Below are 17818 nucleotides of genomic sequence, written 5' to 3'. Positions count from 1 at the left end.
CCAACAACCCCGAATATTAATTCTCTTTCATTTTCTTTCTTTCAATAGAAAGCTGCGTCAACAAGACAATTAGAGGGATAAATATTAGCTCGTCCGGAAAGCGTCTTTCTTTCGCAAACGTGTCTTTTACAACAATCCACCTTCGTACAAACGTGAAACTAAGTCTGTGAAATGTCGCGTTGTTTATCTCAGCAGAACAAAATCGATTGTACGTAATTCGACAGAATAATATAAAACGAAAAACCTCGTGAAACGAAAGAAACTTTTCGAACAACCTAATACATATATATGGTAGTCTATCGTTACCTTGAGCGACCGCAGCAACCGCGGCCGCGGCTGCCGCTCCGGGGCTGACCGCGCCTTCGGGACCGTTGCAAGCCGCGTAATTTGCCAAACTCGGATACATCGAAGTCGGCTCTTCCTTCACCATGTGCGGCGAGTGTCCATCGCGGAACACCACGGCTCGAATCACACCGCGAATGTGCTCGTCGGGCCAAACACCCAACAGAATCCTTTGCGGTCTGCCTCTGCCTTTCGGACGAAGATCTGACCAGGCAAAAAACAAACAAATGGTATGCCAATGTTTCGGTATTTCCTTGCAACGTCTGCTTCATTGCGAACTCTAGTTACGCTGATTTTCAAAAATTTAGACGAGTAGTTTCGCCTTGGCGCGTAAAGAATCTTAGAGTATCCGATTAATACTCACCGGCTCCTCCATCAGCGCTCGGACCCAGCATATTGTGCACTCGGTTCGCGTACAATACGAAGGTCGGGTATGGGATGTCGTATTTCCTGCAACAAAGTATCAGAAAGCGTGTGAGAATGAGAAGAGCTGTTGGATCGAGAGAATGTTTGTAGCTGAAAGCGGCAGCACGACGAAATCGATCGATTCTCGTAAAGATTATCGGGCTCGTTCCGCGAAACGTTGCTCGATCGGGCAGCACATGTTCGCACAAAGGGAAACAGCCTTTAACGACTACGCGTTATTACGCGCGTGCGATACGCGCGTTTTACGACTAAGCTGTAAAAGTTCTTAAGTTGATCGCTCGCCGAACCCAACAGCCAATTGTTTTCTCTCTGCTTTAACCCATTTACATCCGACGCAGGTTATCGTTCGGTGTACCGCGATTCTCGCAACTAAATCATTTCCACCGAATCGCTCGAAACTTTCGCCGCGGATTGTTCAGTTGCGACGAAACAAATTGTAACCTTTGTAAATTAATTTCGCTTAACCATTGGCAAAACATCATCTGGAAAAATCGGTAAACCGATACTTTTTGTCTCGAACGATTAAAAGCAAGCGATATCATCGATGGCCCTCGCGAAACCAACCGCGATAATCGCAGCCCGTGTAATCGAGTTTATCGAAAATCTCATTAAAAATTCGGCGTTTCGTTAGAACGGTCCGATGAACTTTCTTAGTTTAATTTGTCCCGTCGCGCCACGAATATCCGCCTGATAATGAAATTCTTCTCGCCACTTTCCGCGAACGGGGCGAACGTCTGATGCAGATGTAATTCGGACCACCCATCTGGTTGAGCAGCGACGCGACGCCTTTCTTTATTTGGTTAACGCGAGAAATTTGGTTTCGGTGATGGCCAGACGGAAGGAGAAAACGAACGACCGTGAACGAAATTTCGCGAACTCGCAACCAATGAAAACTTGATATGCATATAGTTACCTTGCTGCTTGACTCAAGGACAATCCTTCTTTCAGCACGCTGAAGATCGCCTCCGCCATGGTTTCTGGTCGCCAGGATTTGAGCGGGCCGCGTTCTCGAAAGCGCAGATTGTGCACCAGGCTCTGATTGGTATTCCAGCATTTCTGCCACATCGATTGCAGCTGATACTGGTAGCTGTCTGTTTAGTTTACGCCCCCCGTGGAAAAAGAGAAAACAGAAAAAGCATGGCATTAGTAAGTGTCGGGATTTTCATTGGTCGAAGGAAGACGCGTGTAAAGGAAGAAGATGGGTGAATTTTAACATCGCGAGATCAACCTTTCGATCCATCTCTCTCTCTCTCTCTCTCTCTTCTATTTTTACTTTTATACATTTTCGTTGCGTCGTTGCGACGCATCGGTTTCGTTAATGCGATCGATCGATCGATCGATCGAAAAGCTGATTCGCTGTCACGCGAGCGTGTAAACGGACGCTCGTCGATTCGCGTGAACCAATGCAAATGCATCGAAAGAATCGAATTGAATCGAATCGTTTCGAATGCGACGATTCGAATTCGACGAAACGATGCAAGCGTACGACATATAAATAGGGTAAATAACCAGACGTAGGTAAGTCGAGCGAAGGTGCGAGTATCGTGTAGTTAGGTTCCTTTGTAGCTGCTTGGGCGAAGCGTACCTGCGAACAAAGTATTGAAAGGCAAGTTGCGGGCGGGGAAAAGTGGGAACGGGGAATAAACGCTGCGTGTCGTGTACGTTAATCGTATCGATTGTATTATCGTTGGCGTACAATCGTTATAGAATAAAAAAGAAAGAAAGAAAGAAAGAAAGAAAGAAAGAGAGAGAGAAAGAAAGAAAGAAAAAGTTCTTAACGAAACAAGCTCGATCGTCGATAGAAAATATTTTTTCCTTAACGTTAAACGTTAATCGCAGGCTCGCAACCGTTTGCCTTGGAGCGCGCGAGTACCATACGACTCGAATACCGGCTACGCCACGAACGGTTGGCCTCAATTCGCAACGATTATTTAATAGTTAACTTATTGGGTTTAATTGAGCATCCTCCAATTTGACGATTAATACAATTAATTGGAAAGGAAGGCGCGCGTGCGCGCCTCGGTACACGCGCACGCGTGTCCGATCCAGACCGCGAGTCGTCCGGCTTCGTTTTCAAAAGATGCGGCGAGATCGGTGAACAACGAGTAACCTAATGTTAACCGCGATTATGCGATTTTCCTATGCAAATCGATTTTCATCGATTTTCCGAATCGCCGAGTTCCGATCGTTCGTAACGAAGAGACGACGCCGGTCGTGAATCGCGTTAACGTTAACAAAAAATTAATTAACGTTAGGTAACAGACGCAAAACGTAGAAAGGGAAAATGAAACGAACATCGTCGTAGCGCTAATTCTTCAACGCGGATAATACGAGCCACGGTTTTTCCTTGAAATCTCGTCGGTCGTCGAGAGAAACGCGCTTCTATTCGCGACGAGTATTCTACGAGGATCGGACGATGGGTCCGTGCTACGGTTACAAAAGTAATCGGCCGAGATCGATTTAACGCTATTTCCGTCGTAATTAAAGCGAAACGATGCACGAACACCAGGTGGAAAATTAGCGCGACGAGTATATTTACCAACGGAGCCACGGGCTGACCGGGCGTTCCGCGATAAACGTTAAAAGGATGTGTCTCGTGTTACGTTGCGCTGGAAAGTGTCGCTTATTCGCTAATTACGGCGAATGCCGGTCGAGTACACAGCGGTTTGAGAATTTCCAACATCTTTTTCGAAAATATCTTTAACTTTCTTAACGCACGCGCGATAGTTTCGAAAGCATATTTAGAACGTGAAAACACAAGTTGCCCGTCGGGCATAAGGTTGCAACGTTCTCGAATTGCAGTATTTTTCGTATTCTAGCAATTTTTTTGCATACAAAAATATATAACGCAGGCTAAATGTCATCGAACCGCATTTATTGCGCAACGTTCGCTAATCGCGTCAGAATACCTTAGCAGCGCGGTTAACAAATTCGAACGATTTTCAATGTATAAAACAATCGACGACGAGACAGGTGCGAGTCTGTGCTCGAGCAAAGTTGCTCGCTTCCAACGCTAAGCAAATTCGTACTAAGCAAATATCAAGCTGTTATAAAAGTTCCGTCGGACCATAGCCGCTATGCCACTCACATCGGCATCCCAAATGTTTGCTTTGTATTATTAGCAGGTGTTCCACTGCAAACACCATGCTATAGTTACTAATTGTTAAAAAAAAAGAAAAAAAAAAGGAAAGAAAAAAGCAAACGATTCGACGTCATAGTCGTTTTTTTCGAAACACCAAAGAAACCATCTGGAAATTAAAACGACCGGAATGAAATTCCGATCGATGGAACGTAGAACAGAAGCGATGCCGACGTCATGGTCATGGTTTTGCACCGAACGAAACCTCTACGATAGCCTGACGCAATTTCGTCGTAACAAACGTTCTTAACAAATCGTAACGACCAACTTTCCTGTCTTTACGAATGGAATGATCGCAAGAAATTTGATTAAACGTTCCCACCAAGAGTCTATCATTTACAAGCAAGTTTAATAAAATAACTTTTACGTAACTTTTACGTACTTTCAACGATAATAAATTCGTTGATATTACGGTCGAGCAAGATATTCGTAGAAACATCTTGCGATTTCTAGGATTAACGACTCGACGTTTTTATCGATCTATCCGATATTCGTGACGACGAGGCTCGAGTCGCAGCGACTAAAAATAAGAATCGAATTCGTTAAACTACACGGATTGGAAGACGTGGTGCAGAAGGCACTGGATTATCGCTGGAACAATCGTTAGCCGCGATAACGCAATATATTATTATTGCTCTTGCTACGTTCTAAACGTTACCGTTATCATTAATTCCTATCACTTATTATGGTCCCATTGTAAAGGATACGCGTCAGTTCGAGAACGCCAGGCTTGGAAAGAATTTGGTTCGCGAACCAGAAATGGAATGCGTATGGAATGTGAAAAATATCGATCGAAGGGGAATCGCGGAACGCGATAGGAGTCGCTGTTTCGTTATTCGAAACAAACATTGCGGAGTATTCTAACATCGTCTGTCGTCTGCGTTCCCAGCGATTACGTTCGAGCGTAACGTGCGAAAAGTCGACTTTCGGGGAAAAAAGGCACAGTTTTACAAGGCTTGCACGGTTCGCGTTGCTCGCAATGGCGAGACATAGACGCAGAAAGCAGCACGCTGTTTCGAGGAAGACGGATTATCGTTTACTGATCGTTTTCGTTCTCGTCGTTGAAGTAAAGCGATACTATCGAATGCTTTTTACAGAAAGCCCACCACCAACGGAAACCAGAGAGACCGTTAAACACAAAGTTAGGGTCGCGTTTTCGCCTCAGCTTTTCCACGAAGTTGAGGATCGCGTTCAGCGACTTTTTCGTCCGACGATTGTACGGACTGACGCTGATGTCGCAGCAGAATTCGAGCACGGCCGTTTCCTCGCTCGAGTTCAGACCCGCTTCCTCCAGGACCATCATTCTCTTCGTCTTTCCCAGGATGTTGTCGTACAATGTGCCTTTCGGTATTCCGTATTTCGTAGACGCCTGGGTGAAGCGCATCTTCTGAGTAACCACAGCCTCGATCGCTTCCTGGAGATCGTGCCGCGTCCACGTGGGCGCCTTCAGCTTCAGCAGGGTGGAATAGTCAGCTAGAAAATAGTCAGGGATTTCGACTTTTTTCGTGATACCCTGTGGCTGCACCTATCCCAGATCGAACGATCTTGGAGGTAGCTGGCCGTCGGACTCGATACATCGTTATATTTTTCGTTTTTTTTTTTTTCGCTGCTACACTTTCCCGCAAAAACCATCCAAACTTGCCCCTTTCTCGATCCCCTATTCCCACCCCTACACAAGCATCGCCGTGTCTTGCATTCCTTTGTCGTCTCTCTTTGCTCCGTTTGCGCATTATTCGTCGGCCACGTGATCCTTTTTCTGAGAATTTCCGTGAATTGCGAGAACATTTCGGCGGAAGATGTGAAGATTTATCGCGCGCGCGACCCGCGAACAACAGTGGCGCGCGACGGGTGGAAAAGAAACGGAGACAAAGCGGCGAAACGATGAGACGCGGCACGAATCGCCGATAAAACGTTTAATCGCGGCGGACGTTTCGCGAATGCCACCGTTCCACCACACCTTCTACGAAAGCAGAGAAAAATCGGAACGAGTACCGAGAAAAAGAACCGGCATGAAATATGCTTGTAAAAGCAACGGGAATCGTCTGCTGTGTCGGCTGTGAAATCATTGGAAGATACTAATGGCGAGCGCATAAAACGTTCCGTTGCAACATCGTTGATATCGCGCGAAACTTACCAACGATACTACTAAAAAGACGAGAAGCACATAAACGAAGAGATTAGGTAGAAATAAAAACGGAGGATCCGAATGCGCGTCGGTAACCGTCGATGAACCGAGCTATGGACGCGTTGATTCGCGAGAGAAGAAGATTTTACCAGACACAGTTCGGTGAAGGGATACGTAGCACACAAGTGGGAGAACTGGCTGCAAATCGCGAGTACGTTATTGGTGCCATTAACGGCTGTCCCCTTGCTCCTCTATCTAAATTGCTTTCTATAATATATTAAAGTAACGCGGATTCTTGCGCTTTATTATTGCCAAGATAACGACACAGCCTTTTTCTTCCACCGCTATCACCCTTCTCCTTCGTCCTCTACCCTCCTCCTCGTATTCTCATTCACTGCTATACTTCGCGCCCATTCCTTCGTCTATACTTTCGTTGGGCGTTCTCCTTCACCGACGTATTCCCGATTTCTTCGAGCCGCGCCGTCTCCCACCGTAATTCTCCGCTTTTTCCACTTCCGTTTCTTTCCTCCCTCGTCTTCTCGCCACTTCGTCCAAGTCCATTTCCGTTGTTATCGGCATCCTCACCGTTTCGTTCGTCGACCATCGACCGAGGACAAAGATGATCAAGTCGGCAAAGGGGAGGGACCGCGATCGCGAGAATATGGAAACTCGCGGCAAAACGTCACCGCGCGCACCATTTCTTTCTATGTACGTTTTCGTAGAGAATCTCGAGGAACGATCGGTTCGACGTGCAGTTACGTTCTAGTTTCCTGAAATGTGCTGTCGAGACAGCGAGCGGATTAGGTAGACGTGGAATGTGGCGAACAACTTACCTGCTATACTGGACGTGGAGGCTCCGAGCCAAGCGTGGGACGACTCCAACAACTTGGCCTGAAACAGAAGAAACATATCGCGTTAGAATTTTTAAGCCATCTTTCGATCTCGATATTTCGATCGCGTTTCGCAAACCAGCGACTACGATTACCGTTTTTCGACCATTCGCGGAGAGACGCGATCGCGAGGAAGCGCGTAAATGGTAAATTCCCGTTACGATTAGACAATCGACGCCACGAAATGATCGACCCCCTATTTCGGTTGGGATAATAGAAGTGGTTTAATTAGTACAACACTTGATTAACAATTCAAAGATATGTAGAGGCACTCGACAGTAAACTTTTCAACGGTTTCTGTCCCGTGGCTCGCTACACAAAGACCCTATTCTTCGGACAAGATGATTGCCAGATGTCGATACATCCTCGCGGAATATTTTCAGCTAGGCTAAGCACCCGCTATAAATCTTAGGATTTATTTAGCTAAGGTTCTTCAAAAGAACAAATAGTCTTTGTCTTAACAGTCCCTAAATCACCTACTACGGGAAGATACAGGAAATCTGCTTTTCTCACGAACGATGCTTTCCGCTAGCAACTTTCTCTCAAGGGCAGTTAGCATCCTCAGAAATTAACCAATCAACAGCAACGTCCATTTCCCTCACTTTCCGAATGAAGACTTTCCTCGACGAATCCGATGATCTCGTATCCTTAGACACAACGCGTCATAGTTTTCCTCTGCAGCGTCATCGTGACGGAAAGTCAGTCGTTAGACGCCTGTCCGAGTCAATAGTTGGTAATTAGCAGTAATAATTTTTTTTTTTTATTTAGTAGATTATTTACCATCAATTCTCTTACAGAATTTTAAGTAAATTTTTGGCGTGGTACTGTAACTTGGATTATAAGAGTTTATAGTATGTTTGAATCTAATGCTTCAATCTAAAGGGTATTGTCTTTTTAGTCTGCGGATCTGAGTAATTGGGTGACTAATGGGTTTTGGTGATTGTTAACTCTTATATTATATCTGTTTCTGAATTTGGTTATTTCTTCTTTGACGGTGGGTATCTTAAGGTGGCGATGTACTAAGGATCTTAGAGTTTTTCTATGTTGGAGTTGCTCGCTGTTCCCCATAGGTCCAAACAGGTTTTAATATGGCTTTGTATAGCATTATTTTACTCTGCATGTTTAAGTTGGAGCGTCTGCCAATGAGCCAGTAGAATTTGAGCAGTAATAATTGATCCGAGTTTCTCGACATCTTAGGCAATCATCATCCGAACTTGTATCGTGCATCGAAACGCATTGACCAAAAGTCGAACTTGTAATTGCAAATCGCGAACTGCTAAAGTAATCGCGAGTCCTACGCATAGTATACACATAGAGTATATGTTAATATGTTTGCCCGAGATTTATGACAGTGGGCTTGGTATTGAAGTGACATAACGGGTCGCTGAATGTAGGCACGGTCACGGGAAGGACGTGTACCTAACAAAGACATGGAGTAATTAAATAGCTCTCCTTGAAAACAAAGATTGACCCGAGGGGAACAGAGAGGTACGGAGAGGAGTATATAAGGGCAGTTGCACTTGGACTGAAATTCAGTCAGATAAGTTCTACTTGTACTGTGGACAGGTACGTTGAGTCACAGCCGAATCGTGGATCAGTAAGTTGAGTTCGACTTAGACTCAACAACGAATCCACGGTCAACGGGATGACGAATGCGATTTCTTCCACAGTCTAAGATCATTGCCATTCACATCTCGAGTATCTAATTACCACGGTTACTTGTCAAATTCTGTCATAACCATAATTGTACTAGTAAATATCCTCGTAAATAATCCTAAATAAATATCCTAGTAAATTTCCAACAACTTTGTAAAGAAGATAGTTACGCTGGTGCGTAATGATTGAATGATTGAAAACCCGGTCAAGAGATGTTGATTGTTCTAAAGTCGATGAACCGGTGGAGTCCGGTGACGATGCTGTTGCAAAGAAAAACTCTTGTTCGGTGGTGGTCGCCCCACTGGTCCGGGAAACATGGAAAAACGTCTTCCCAATTTTTATCTGATGCAGCAATAACCATAAGGAACCTCCAAACTCGAAGCTGTTTCATGTCACTTAACGGTACATCAAAAATCCCCCTTTTATGACAGTTGCTCGGGAATATTGCGATCCGTTTAATTCAATGTGTATAGCTGGTGGCCGCCTCGAACGTAAAGAGTCACCGAACGAAATAATTACAGATCGCAAGGTTTGCGAAGGAATGCAAAAGGGTTAACGCGTGGAGGCGGCCGGTGGAAAAAGTCAGACGAGGTCGGAAGATGCTGGGCGGAGACAGAGGGAGCGAACGGGTTCCGTAGAAACGAAGCCCGCGTCTCTGTCGACAACTTTACTAATATGCGAGTTTTTCCGGGTCTCTATAAAGGGGTTGCGAGACGCGGCAAAAGCGCAAGACACACGCAAAGTTGGCTCATTTGAAAAGTTTCGGTCCGCGATTTCCGCAATACCGAGAGATCGGACGGCGCGGCCTACCGACGCCGGACTTCTCATATACCGAATCACTTGCAGGAGCCATACCACTCGGCTGACTTTCCAAATGAATTTTTAAGGGTCGAAGGGCTTCGCTCCTCGTTTGATACGCGCCTCTATCAAACTCGCAACTCCACTGTCCTTTCTCTCTCTCTTTCTGCGTCCAATGTGGCTATCGCTGTAACGCCGCGAGAATGCTACCGACGAGAGTGAGACTCTAAACTTTAGCCGGCGATAAACCTGCTCTTTTCCGAGACAACGAGGATTCCTTCGAACTATTCGCCGCGTGTTTACCTTGGAGAAAACGAATTTTCGTTGGTACGTTTGCGCGTTCCGCTGCGAACTGACACAATGAAAGCGGAAATAACAACGGTATAATAACGTAACGAGACGACAAAAGGGAAGATAAAGTAGGTTCTATTAAGAGTTCAAATCCGATCTCCGGAGAGACATTGTGTCGAGACGAAACAGTCGGCACAATAATAATAATAATAATGCTTATAATAGCGGTAGGTGCGGCTGGGTAGCGACTCGTAACCTTGAACGAGAAGATAAGGCCTACGATTCGTTCAACGTTGCTGCAAGATGACGGTGTCTAATTTATTCAAAGCGATAGGAGCGTTACAACGAAACCCGACTAGACGATACTCTAACACGTAAATCTATCGTGTCTCGATACGGGATAGTGGCGGATAAATAATTTGAAGATTTGCTGGCGAAACGATATCCAGCGGTTTGGTAATAAAGAAGAGGACAGCCGGGCCTGCACGCGTCTCGACGAAACCACAAAACGTGTATCGGTGCGACAGGGAAATCGGGTTTACCACGGGAACAAGTCCATTGCACACTAATGCACACACGCCGCATCCTGTCATGCGTGCATTTTTCATCGTCTCGTGCGGCTGTCGCGGGCTGCGCCTTCAAGAATGCACGTCGCGGTGCACGCGACACGTCGTACCGCACGCTCGACCGCTGCATTAACGAGAAAATTGCTCCTCGCATTCTTCCGACCTTTTCTCTTCCTCTCTTCTGCTCGTCTCGTTTCACTCGTAACACCGAGCCGACCTTCTTCAGCGGAAAGAATCTCTGCTCGAGACTCGTCTTGTTACGTCCGTTCGAACGCCAGGATGAAGCTTGTTCGCAACGTGCGTTGCAACAATCTACAGGTTCGGAAAGAAAATCCTGCGCGACGTCTGAAACGAAGCTTCCAAGGGATAGCTTTCTTCTAGAAGGTTTAAGCTCTTGAACGTTGCAACCGGCTACGCGTCGCTAATGTCACGACCGGGACACTTCAAAACTAGACGGCAAGGGAGAGCACGCGGCAGTGTTTTCTCATACAGAATTTTAAGTAAATTTATTTGGCGTGGTACTGTAACTTGGATTATAAAAGTTTATAGTATGTTTGATTCTAGTTGAATCTAATGCTTCAATCTAAGGGGTATTTCCCTTTTAGTCTGCGGATCTGAGTAATTAGGTGACTAATGGGTTTTGGTGGCTGTTAACTCTTATATTATATCTGTTTTTGAACTTGGTTATTTCTTCTTTGACTGTGGGTATCTTAAGGTGGCGATGTACTAAGGATCTTAGAGTTTTTCTATGTTGGAGTTGCTCGCTGTTCCCCATAGTTGGATCCCATAGGTCCAAACAGGTTTTAATATGGCTTTGTAAACTGTTAGTAGTGTAATCAAGGTGTTAGCAAATAAATTCTCTCTTTTTTTTATTTTCACCTTCGATGTCTTTTGACTAACGTCACGTAAAATAAAAAAAAGACATCGAAGGTGAAAATAAAAAAAAAGAGAGAATTTATTTCTTAGCACTTGGTTTACACTAACTACAATTCACTTCTGAACTCCAGACGCGGCTTTTCAAGACTGAAGCTCTTACAACTACTTTCGGCGGAATCTGATTCTTTTTCTTTATCATCCCTCAATATCCCCACTATCCACGCGTTTGTTAGGCGTTTTCGATTCGGCGAAAGGACCGTTGGGATATTGAGGGTTCATTGGGCACTTCCCTTCGGTGACATACATTGTCACCGAGTGCCGCCACATCTTTATTTCCGTCATCAGTCCATGGGTTCCAAAGCGCGGCCTGGTCCCCAATGCGGACTGAGATGTGGTTGATGTTACACAAGCGTCGAAGCTTCCGACGCGTGTACGGCCGATCCGTTACGAATCGCGTCGCTGTTCTTGAAGAACTTGAAAAAAGATTTCATTTTTAGAAATGCAATGGACTTTCGGTGAAATGGTCTGGTCGAATGCTCGCGACGTGATGCTCAGGATCGCGAGGCGTCACCTCGGTTTCCACGCGTTTAGCAGCGCTTACGAGCGCCGACTTGGCTTGACGGAAGATGGATGCCCTAAATCCAAGGGGACAATGATAAACAAAAGTGAGAATAGACGCGGACGAGCGACGGCGGCCTAATTAAGAAAGGCTTCGAATTTACGGTTTTCCGGACATCCTCGCGGAAAATCCTGTGAACCCTGCAACGCGAGGGATTTGCCAGCTAGTCGTCTATCGTTGCTAATTCCTGCAAATATTTGCCGGGCAAGGATATAGGCGTGCGCGAAATGAATAGGCGTCGGAAGGACGCGAGGGGAGACCTGATGAGAGAGTATGAAAGAGAGAGAGAGAGAAAGAGTGAATGTATGCACGGGGATTTGAGTGAATGCGAAGGGACGAGGACGAGGACGAGGACGAAGACTACTCGGTGAGCAGGCTCGTTCTCTCCTTCACCGGTGCCACAGACGCTCTACAGGCGCCCCACCGACGCCGTTGACGTCGTCGAGGCTGCCGTCGACCGGCTGGAGTTTCACGCGGCAGAATGCACCGCGCCACGGCAAATTTCTAATCAGATTAGCGCGGATTAGCAAAGTTCGTTTGTTCTAATGAAATTCGTCTAAATTAACGTCGGAAGAGGGAACGCCGCCTGAGGAGGAACACGCCGAGATCGGGAGAAAAGGGTAGCGAGGGAACGAAGGGGAATCGGCGTACAGACTGCACGTTCAAGAACCATCCTTCGATCCTCTCTCCCTTTTTCTCTCTTTCGTCGCTATTCGATTATCGCGCTTGCGTTACCCGTGACATCAATTTCGCACGGATCCTAAAGAAAAATACAATTTCACCTGTAATTGTTGTTGGCTATGCGCTGCGTTCGTGGCGAGATATCCGGCAAAACGCACGTGCCGGTACGGTGCGAGCGAGCGCTGGAACAGCGGCACGGGACGACGAGATAAAGAGGAAAAGAAGGAGAGGGAGTGGAGCACGCGCGTTGATTGTCGTGGAAACGCGTTGCGGCTCGCGCGAAAACACGCGGCACCTGTGAATCTGCGCGCACGTAGGCACCACGCGCGTGTAATCTAGGACACACGAGCCTCTCCACCTCTTTCGCACGCACGCGCTGATATTTTATTCAGCGATATCGCGCGCAAACTATTCCACCGATAGTCAGCCGGTTGTCGCGCTTAAGTTTCCCTCTCTGTCGCCGGTCGTGCGTAACCGAACGCAAACAACGCGTATTTTATTCATCTGGCAGGTCGGATACGCGAAAAACATCGGAATCGTTGCGCGTGGCGTCGAATTACACGGAAACGCGAGAAACGCGCGTCGACTGTCCGTCTTTCTGTTTCAGAGTTGCGCTTCGTGAAAGATCGGTAAGTTTCGCTTTCTTCGGATCGTCAAAAGTGGGAACGACGCGGGGATGGCAGGGACAGACGAGGGAGGAGATCAGGTTCGCTTTCCAACGAGGGACGGGCGGCAGAGAGGTTGAGCGCGTAGTTGGAATTGTTTACAATTTACAGAGGCAATCGAAGCGACTAGGTCGGCGAAGAGAAGGCCAGGAGGATGGATGGAGTCCTGTTGACGCATTGACTCGTCATTATCGCTCAACGAATCGTCCAGTTCGATCGGAACGACGCTTTTTAGCGAGTGGCTTTATTTGTGTTCGACCCGTGGACAGTCGTCGTTCAACGAGCAAACGTTCCTCCGTCCCTCTCTCTCCCACTTCTCTTCTCTGTGCCAACCCTGCCAGCCGTTTTACTCGTTTTCACGAGTCTCTTGCGCTCTTTGCCGGTCACTGCTTTTTCGTCGTTCCGTTTTATTTCCAGCCAGACTCTACAGGTAGTCACGTACGGGCGACGGTCGATGGAACTGACCGTTCCGATAAATCCTCTCGAATAGTCGCGTGGACGCGGCAAAATATGTTGCCATCCAGCGAAACACCACTCGCTTCCATTCTTCTCCCGCCACCGTACTACGAATTTAACGCCAACTTTCTCCAAATCGTTTGTCCCCCGATCCGCCGCGTATCCAGTTCCTCTCATCGACTCGACTTATTATTCCGATTCGACGTCGATCGATCTACCCCGATGCTTTTCATCAGCGGGAACAAGATTACAGAACGCTGTGGAATCCTGTCGTACGTTAAATGCCTCGCAGTGTCGGTTAGCCGTCGAGGGAATCACCGGTGACGCGTTGGCGTTCGAACGTGCACAACGTAACCGGCTACCTTTATTTCCGACTGAACGGTGTTCTTGACTTCTCGCCAGCCAAACATAACGTCTGAATCTAGCCGTTTAAATACGTTTCCTGTGTATATTATCGTAAGGAGGTTGAGTGGCCTGGCGGATCGCGCGGTTCGCGAGAAACGCCGCGTTACCGTTTCCACTGATTGTCGGCGTTCGCTGATGCAGCACACGCGAAAGAAACGCCGAAAGTGGGAAAGATCGGCCGCCAGCATTTCGGCTAATTTCGTCCGCGGCGCAGCTCGTTCGGCAATCTCGCGATAGATCGTTCTCGGCCTTTAACACTTTACCGACCGCTAGCGGTTCAACAGTATACTTTTAGATTAGACTTACGATTTAGACTCTCCAATACCATTCTTTTCGTTCATCGCGAACAGTAAGTTTTTTAAATTGGAATAAAACTACGGGAGCTTACAAAGCAACGCAACTGTACAAGGTACCTTAGTACTAAATAACAAATTACTGCTCAAATAATGAGAAAGATTGTCGGCAACAAAAAGCCGATTAATAGGCTATCGGTCGGTAAGCATCGGCGACAAAAAAACCTATTAATTGGCTATCGGTCGGTAAAGTGTTAATATATAAGGAATGGATTATGCGTTGAATAATGTGGCGAGCCGTGCTGAGCTGCAAGCAACGTCGGTGGTCGGCGAACGAGCACGCGCACGTGCTGCAATCGCCGTCGACTCACGGCTCCGTGTATGCGTAGCGGTGTACACGCGTGTAGGCGTATAGGCACGCAATCACGCGTGTTGCGATGAAGCTACCTCTCTTCAGCCGGATCGGGGTGCGTTCGATGCTGTGCCGTTAGGAATAGGGATAGAAACGTGTACCGGCGACGATGGCAAGGGGGATGTGAAACAGTGCAAAGCGGAGTAGATCGGAGTAGAGTAGAATGGCGAAGAGAAAGGAGCGAGAGCGGCGGTAGGCAGCTAGACCGGAGGCAGCAGAAAAGGAGAAACGTAGAGAAAGAGAGATAGAGATAGATGGAGAAGGGGGCGGCAGGGGGAGGAAAGGTAGGTCGAGCTGGCCAGAGAACGGAGTTAGCGCGATGTTAGCTCGCACGTATGTAGATAGAGTACTGAACTATGTATTAGAGTCGTGTACCTTCCACATAGATATACCAGGGTTTGTATAGTACAAGATTTGCCATTGGCGGAGCCGGTCTGAAATCCTGCACAACGGGTGCTCTCGAAATCCGCACGTGTACCTCGCGACATCTAAACGATACTTTACGAGCCGCGAAAGCTGCTCTGTCGCTACGCCGGCTGGCTCCTCTCTACACCTATCGGGGATTAACCGATGCCTGGCGATGCTCGTAAATTTCGCAAATTTTCTTGCTTCCGGTTGGAAGTGTGCACCCTCCCTCTGTTTCTCTCTGTCTGCGACGAAAAGTACACAGCGCAGGGACAGCGAACGAACGAGCGAACGAATTTATTTCGTCGGCTCGGACAGCCGGTCGGACGAATCTGCGCAAACAGCGATACGGAAACGGATAAATGGCGAAGAACGAGGAGAAAGTACTCGTAAACTAAGTGTGTAGTATGAAAATACGGCGGTAAGGAGCGGAAACAAAGGGAACAAAGGCGAAAGAAATAGAAAGAAAGGAAACGGGTGGATGTAAAGAGCGGTGCTCCGCTAACGCGAGAACCTACCGAGGCGGCGTCGCGTCACTCGGCGACGATCATGCTCCGAAAGACGCTCAAAAAGCAGAACGTTCTTCTTCGAGCGGAAACCGAGGGGAACGTGAAAACCGGCCGAGAGAGCACGAACGAGCAACGGCGGCAGCATCTGATCGACTCGGGACACTGATGGAACGAGGCAAGGCCGAAGAATCCGGGAATCGTAGACGGTTCCAACGATAATTAAGATAAATAAAAGAGAGAGAGAGAGAGAGAAAATCGAGGACACAATGGAGGGTTACGCTCGTAACGCAAGAAAAACAAAGGCGGGAAAGAAGAAATAATACGCTCGGTTCCGCGTATCGGGCAAGCCGCGCTACGTTAAGAAAGAGAAAGCAAAGAGGGAGAAGGGAAAAAAAAGCACGAGCAGAGAGAACGAGAAGACCCATAGAGACGATAGGAAGGTTGAGAAGGATCGAGAAGCGGAACGGGGGAAAGGGAGGGGAGAAGGAGGGGAGAAGAAGCGAGAACGGCGTAGCGGCGCGAACGACCGTAAACTTTAAATTTACGAAGTGATATACACGCCAAACATCCGGTAGATATTTAAACTCCGGTTTCACTAAACTCAACAATAACGTTCGCGTCTATTTCGGGCATAGCCGGCTCGATCCTCGCCAATCGTGTCATAACCGTTTCAACATTTCAAATATCCTAACCGATTTTAATCGGATCGACGCGTTACAGACTCGAGCACAAAAAACTTTGACGATCCTTTCGAAAATCCACGTTATATGTCGTCTCGATGGCTGGCCCTTTTTTTTATAGCTTCGCTCGGTCGACCGTTCGCTTTGTTCCGTGTCTATAGTCGGACTTTTTCCCACGGATATCGAGAACGAATCCGCCGCCTGTTACTTTAAACATCTTAAAGCAGCACAAATTTACTTATCGCGTGGTTGGTAATCTCCTTGGGTTTCGTTTCTTCGGCGAAAGTTGCGCGATAGAAAGAAAAGAAAGGACATATCGAAGCGAGTAAACGACTCGGTTGAATATACACGTCTGCTGCAACTTTTTTTCCATTCGTCGCGATTAGTCGATACTTGGTTGGTCAGCGAACGGGTCACAGACGAGATCTGTTTTTTTATTTACACAAACATATCGCTGAGACGACTGTTTTATAAATTATCCTACTTCTATGTGCCTGTGTACGCGGGCACGTCTCCCTCAGTTTCTCGAGTGCCGCGAATCAGATCGTATCGTGCTATGTTGTAATTGCATTGTAACCCTTTATCCTGTATATTACGTACCGTACTACCACAATTGATGACGCATCGAAATAGACGGCTGAGCGACTAGCAGTATTGTTTATGAAAATTTGAAACTCCATTCTGCTCGCAAGTTGTATAACCGTGTCGCGACGATGTAGATTATTCCGTTCGTTTGGAAATCGATCGAAATGGCTGTGCGGTGTGCTGATCGACACACAGCTTTTTGCCATCCTTTCTTTCCCAAGTTTTTTTTCTCTTGTTTAGGTTCACTGACCACCGCCATGCGGCGGCAATGGCAATATGTGCAACGTGAAATCGCTGTCGAAAGCGAGGAAATATTTTTTACATTTCGGAAAAAAGGTGGCGTAAAAAAAACGTAATTTAACAGGCAGTGCAGTTAGCAGGTTGAAACGTTGTTAACGAGAAGGAGGCGAATATCGAAGACGAGAAAAACGACAAACGCGTGGAAAACGCGTAAGATCGCGACGTCCTTGTTCGCAAGTTTCGGTCGCGGCCCGCGAATTCCCAGCCAATTAACGTGCCCGATTCTAATTCGAGCCGATTAAAACCGCGACGCCCCGGTAATATCGTTCGAACGATTTAATTTAATGCGGGGTACCGACTCGATTCAATCCAAATCGATTCCGGTGCCACTCGATTGCATTAATCCGGCCGATTAATTCGACAAAAACTAATTCGTTCGTAGAAATTATTCTAACCTCGTTCTCGGGCCAAGTAACCGTCGTCGCCGGCGTCAACGGCGATTGAATTTCATCGCGACGAAGCTTTACATTCGCAGTCGATTGTAGGAAGTTTAGAGACGTCGCGGATTCGTCTCGTTCGTCGAGACGACAAATTGTCATTCGAAAACGATAGGTTTGTTCGTTGTTGAAGATATGCGAAAGAGGCGAAGTAAACGAAGACGTAGAAAAGAAGAAAGGACGAGCGTTTCTCGGTAATTGGGAGCGTGGTTTTGTGCGTAGATTCGCAAAACCGTCGATTCATTATTCATTTCGGCGAGAC

At 47.0% G+C, this 17818-nt stretch overlaps 2 protein-coding genes across 3 annotated transcripts in view; both read right to left on the bottom strand.

The window, feature by feature from the left end:
- Wus (TM2 and DnaJ domain-containing protein wurst) overlaps positions 1 to 17818 on the bottom strand; it is a 261802-nt gene that overhangs the window by 23892 nt on the left and 220092 nt on the right. The gene's annotated exons all lie outside the window — the stretch shown is intronic.
- LOC139992388 (protein bric-a-brac 2) overlaps positions 1 to 17818 on the bottom strand; it is a 171151-nt gene that overhangs the window by 6798 nt on the left and 146535 nt on the right. For both annotated transcript variants that reach the window (XM_072013183.1, XM_072013191.1), the window contains 4 exons: positions 6866 to 6923; positions 1682 to 1859; positions 707 to 792; positions 307 to 546 (listed from right to left, as the gene is read on the bottom strand). In XM_072013183.1, coding sequence (XP_071869284.1) covers positions 307 to 546; positions 707 to 792; positions 1682 to 1859; positions 6866 to 6923 — 562 coding nt within the window. The remainder of the gene's footprint in view (positions 1 to 306; positions 547 to 706; positions 793 to 1681; positions 1860 to 6865; positions 6924 to 17818) is intronic.

This window comes from Bombus fervidus, chromosome 2, assembly GCF_041682495.2.
Source record: "Bombus fervidus isolate BK054 chromosome 2, iyBomFerv1, whole genome shotgun sequence".
NCBI classification, from domain to species: Eukaryota; Metazoa; Arthropoda; class Insecta; order Hymenoptera; family Apidae; genus Bombus; species Bombus fervidus.
Note: the sequence above shows the minus strand (reverse complement) of the source record. Positions and strands in the feature narration are given on the sequence as shown.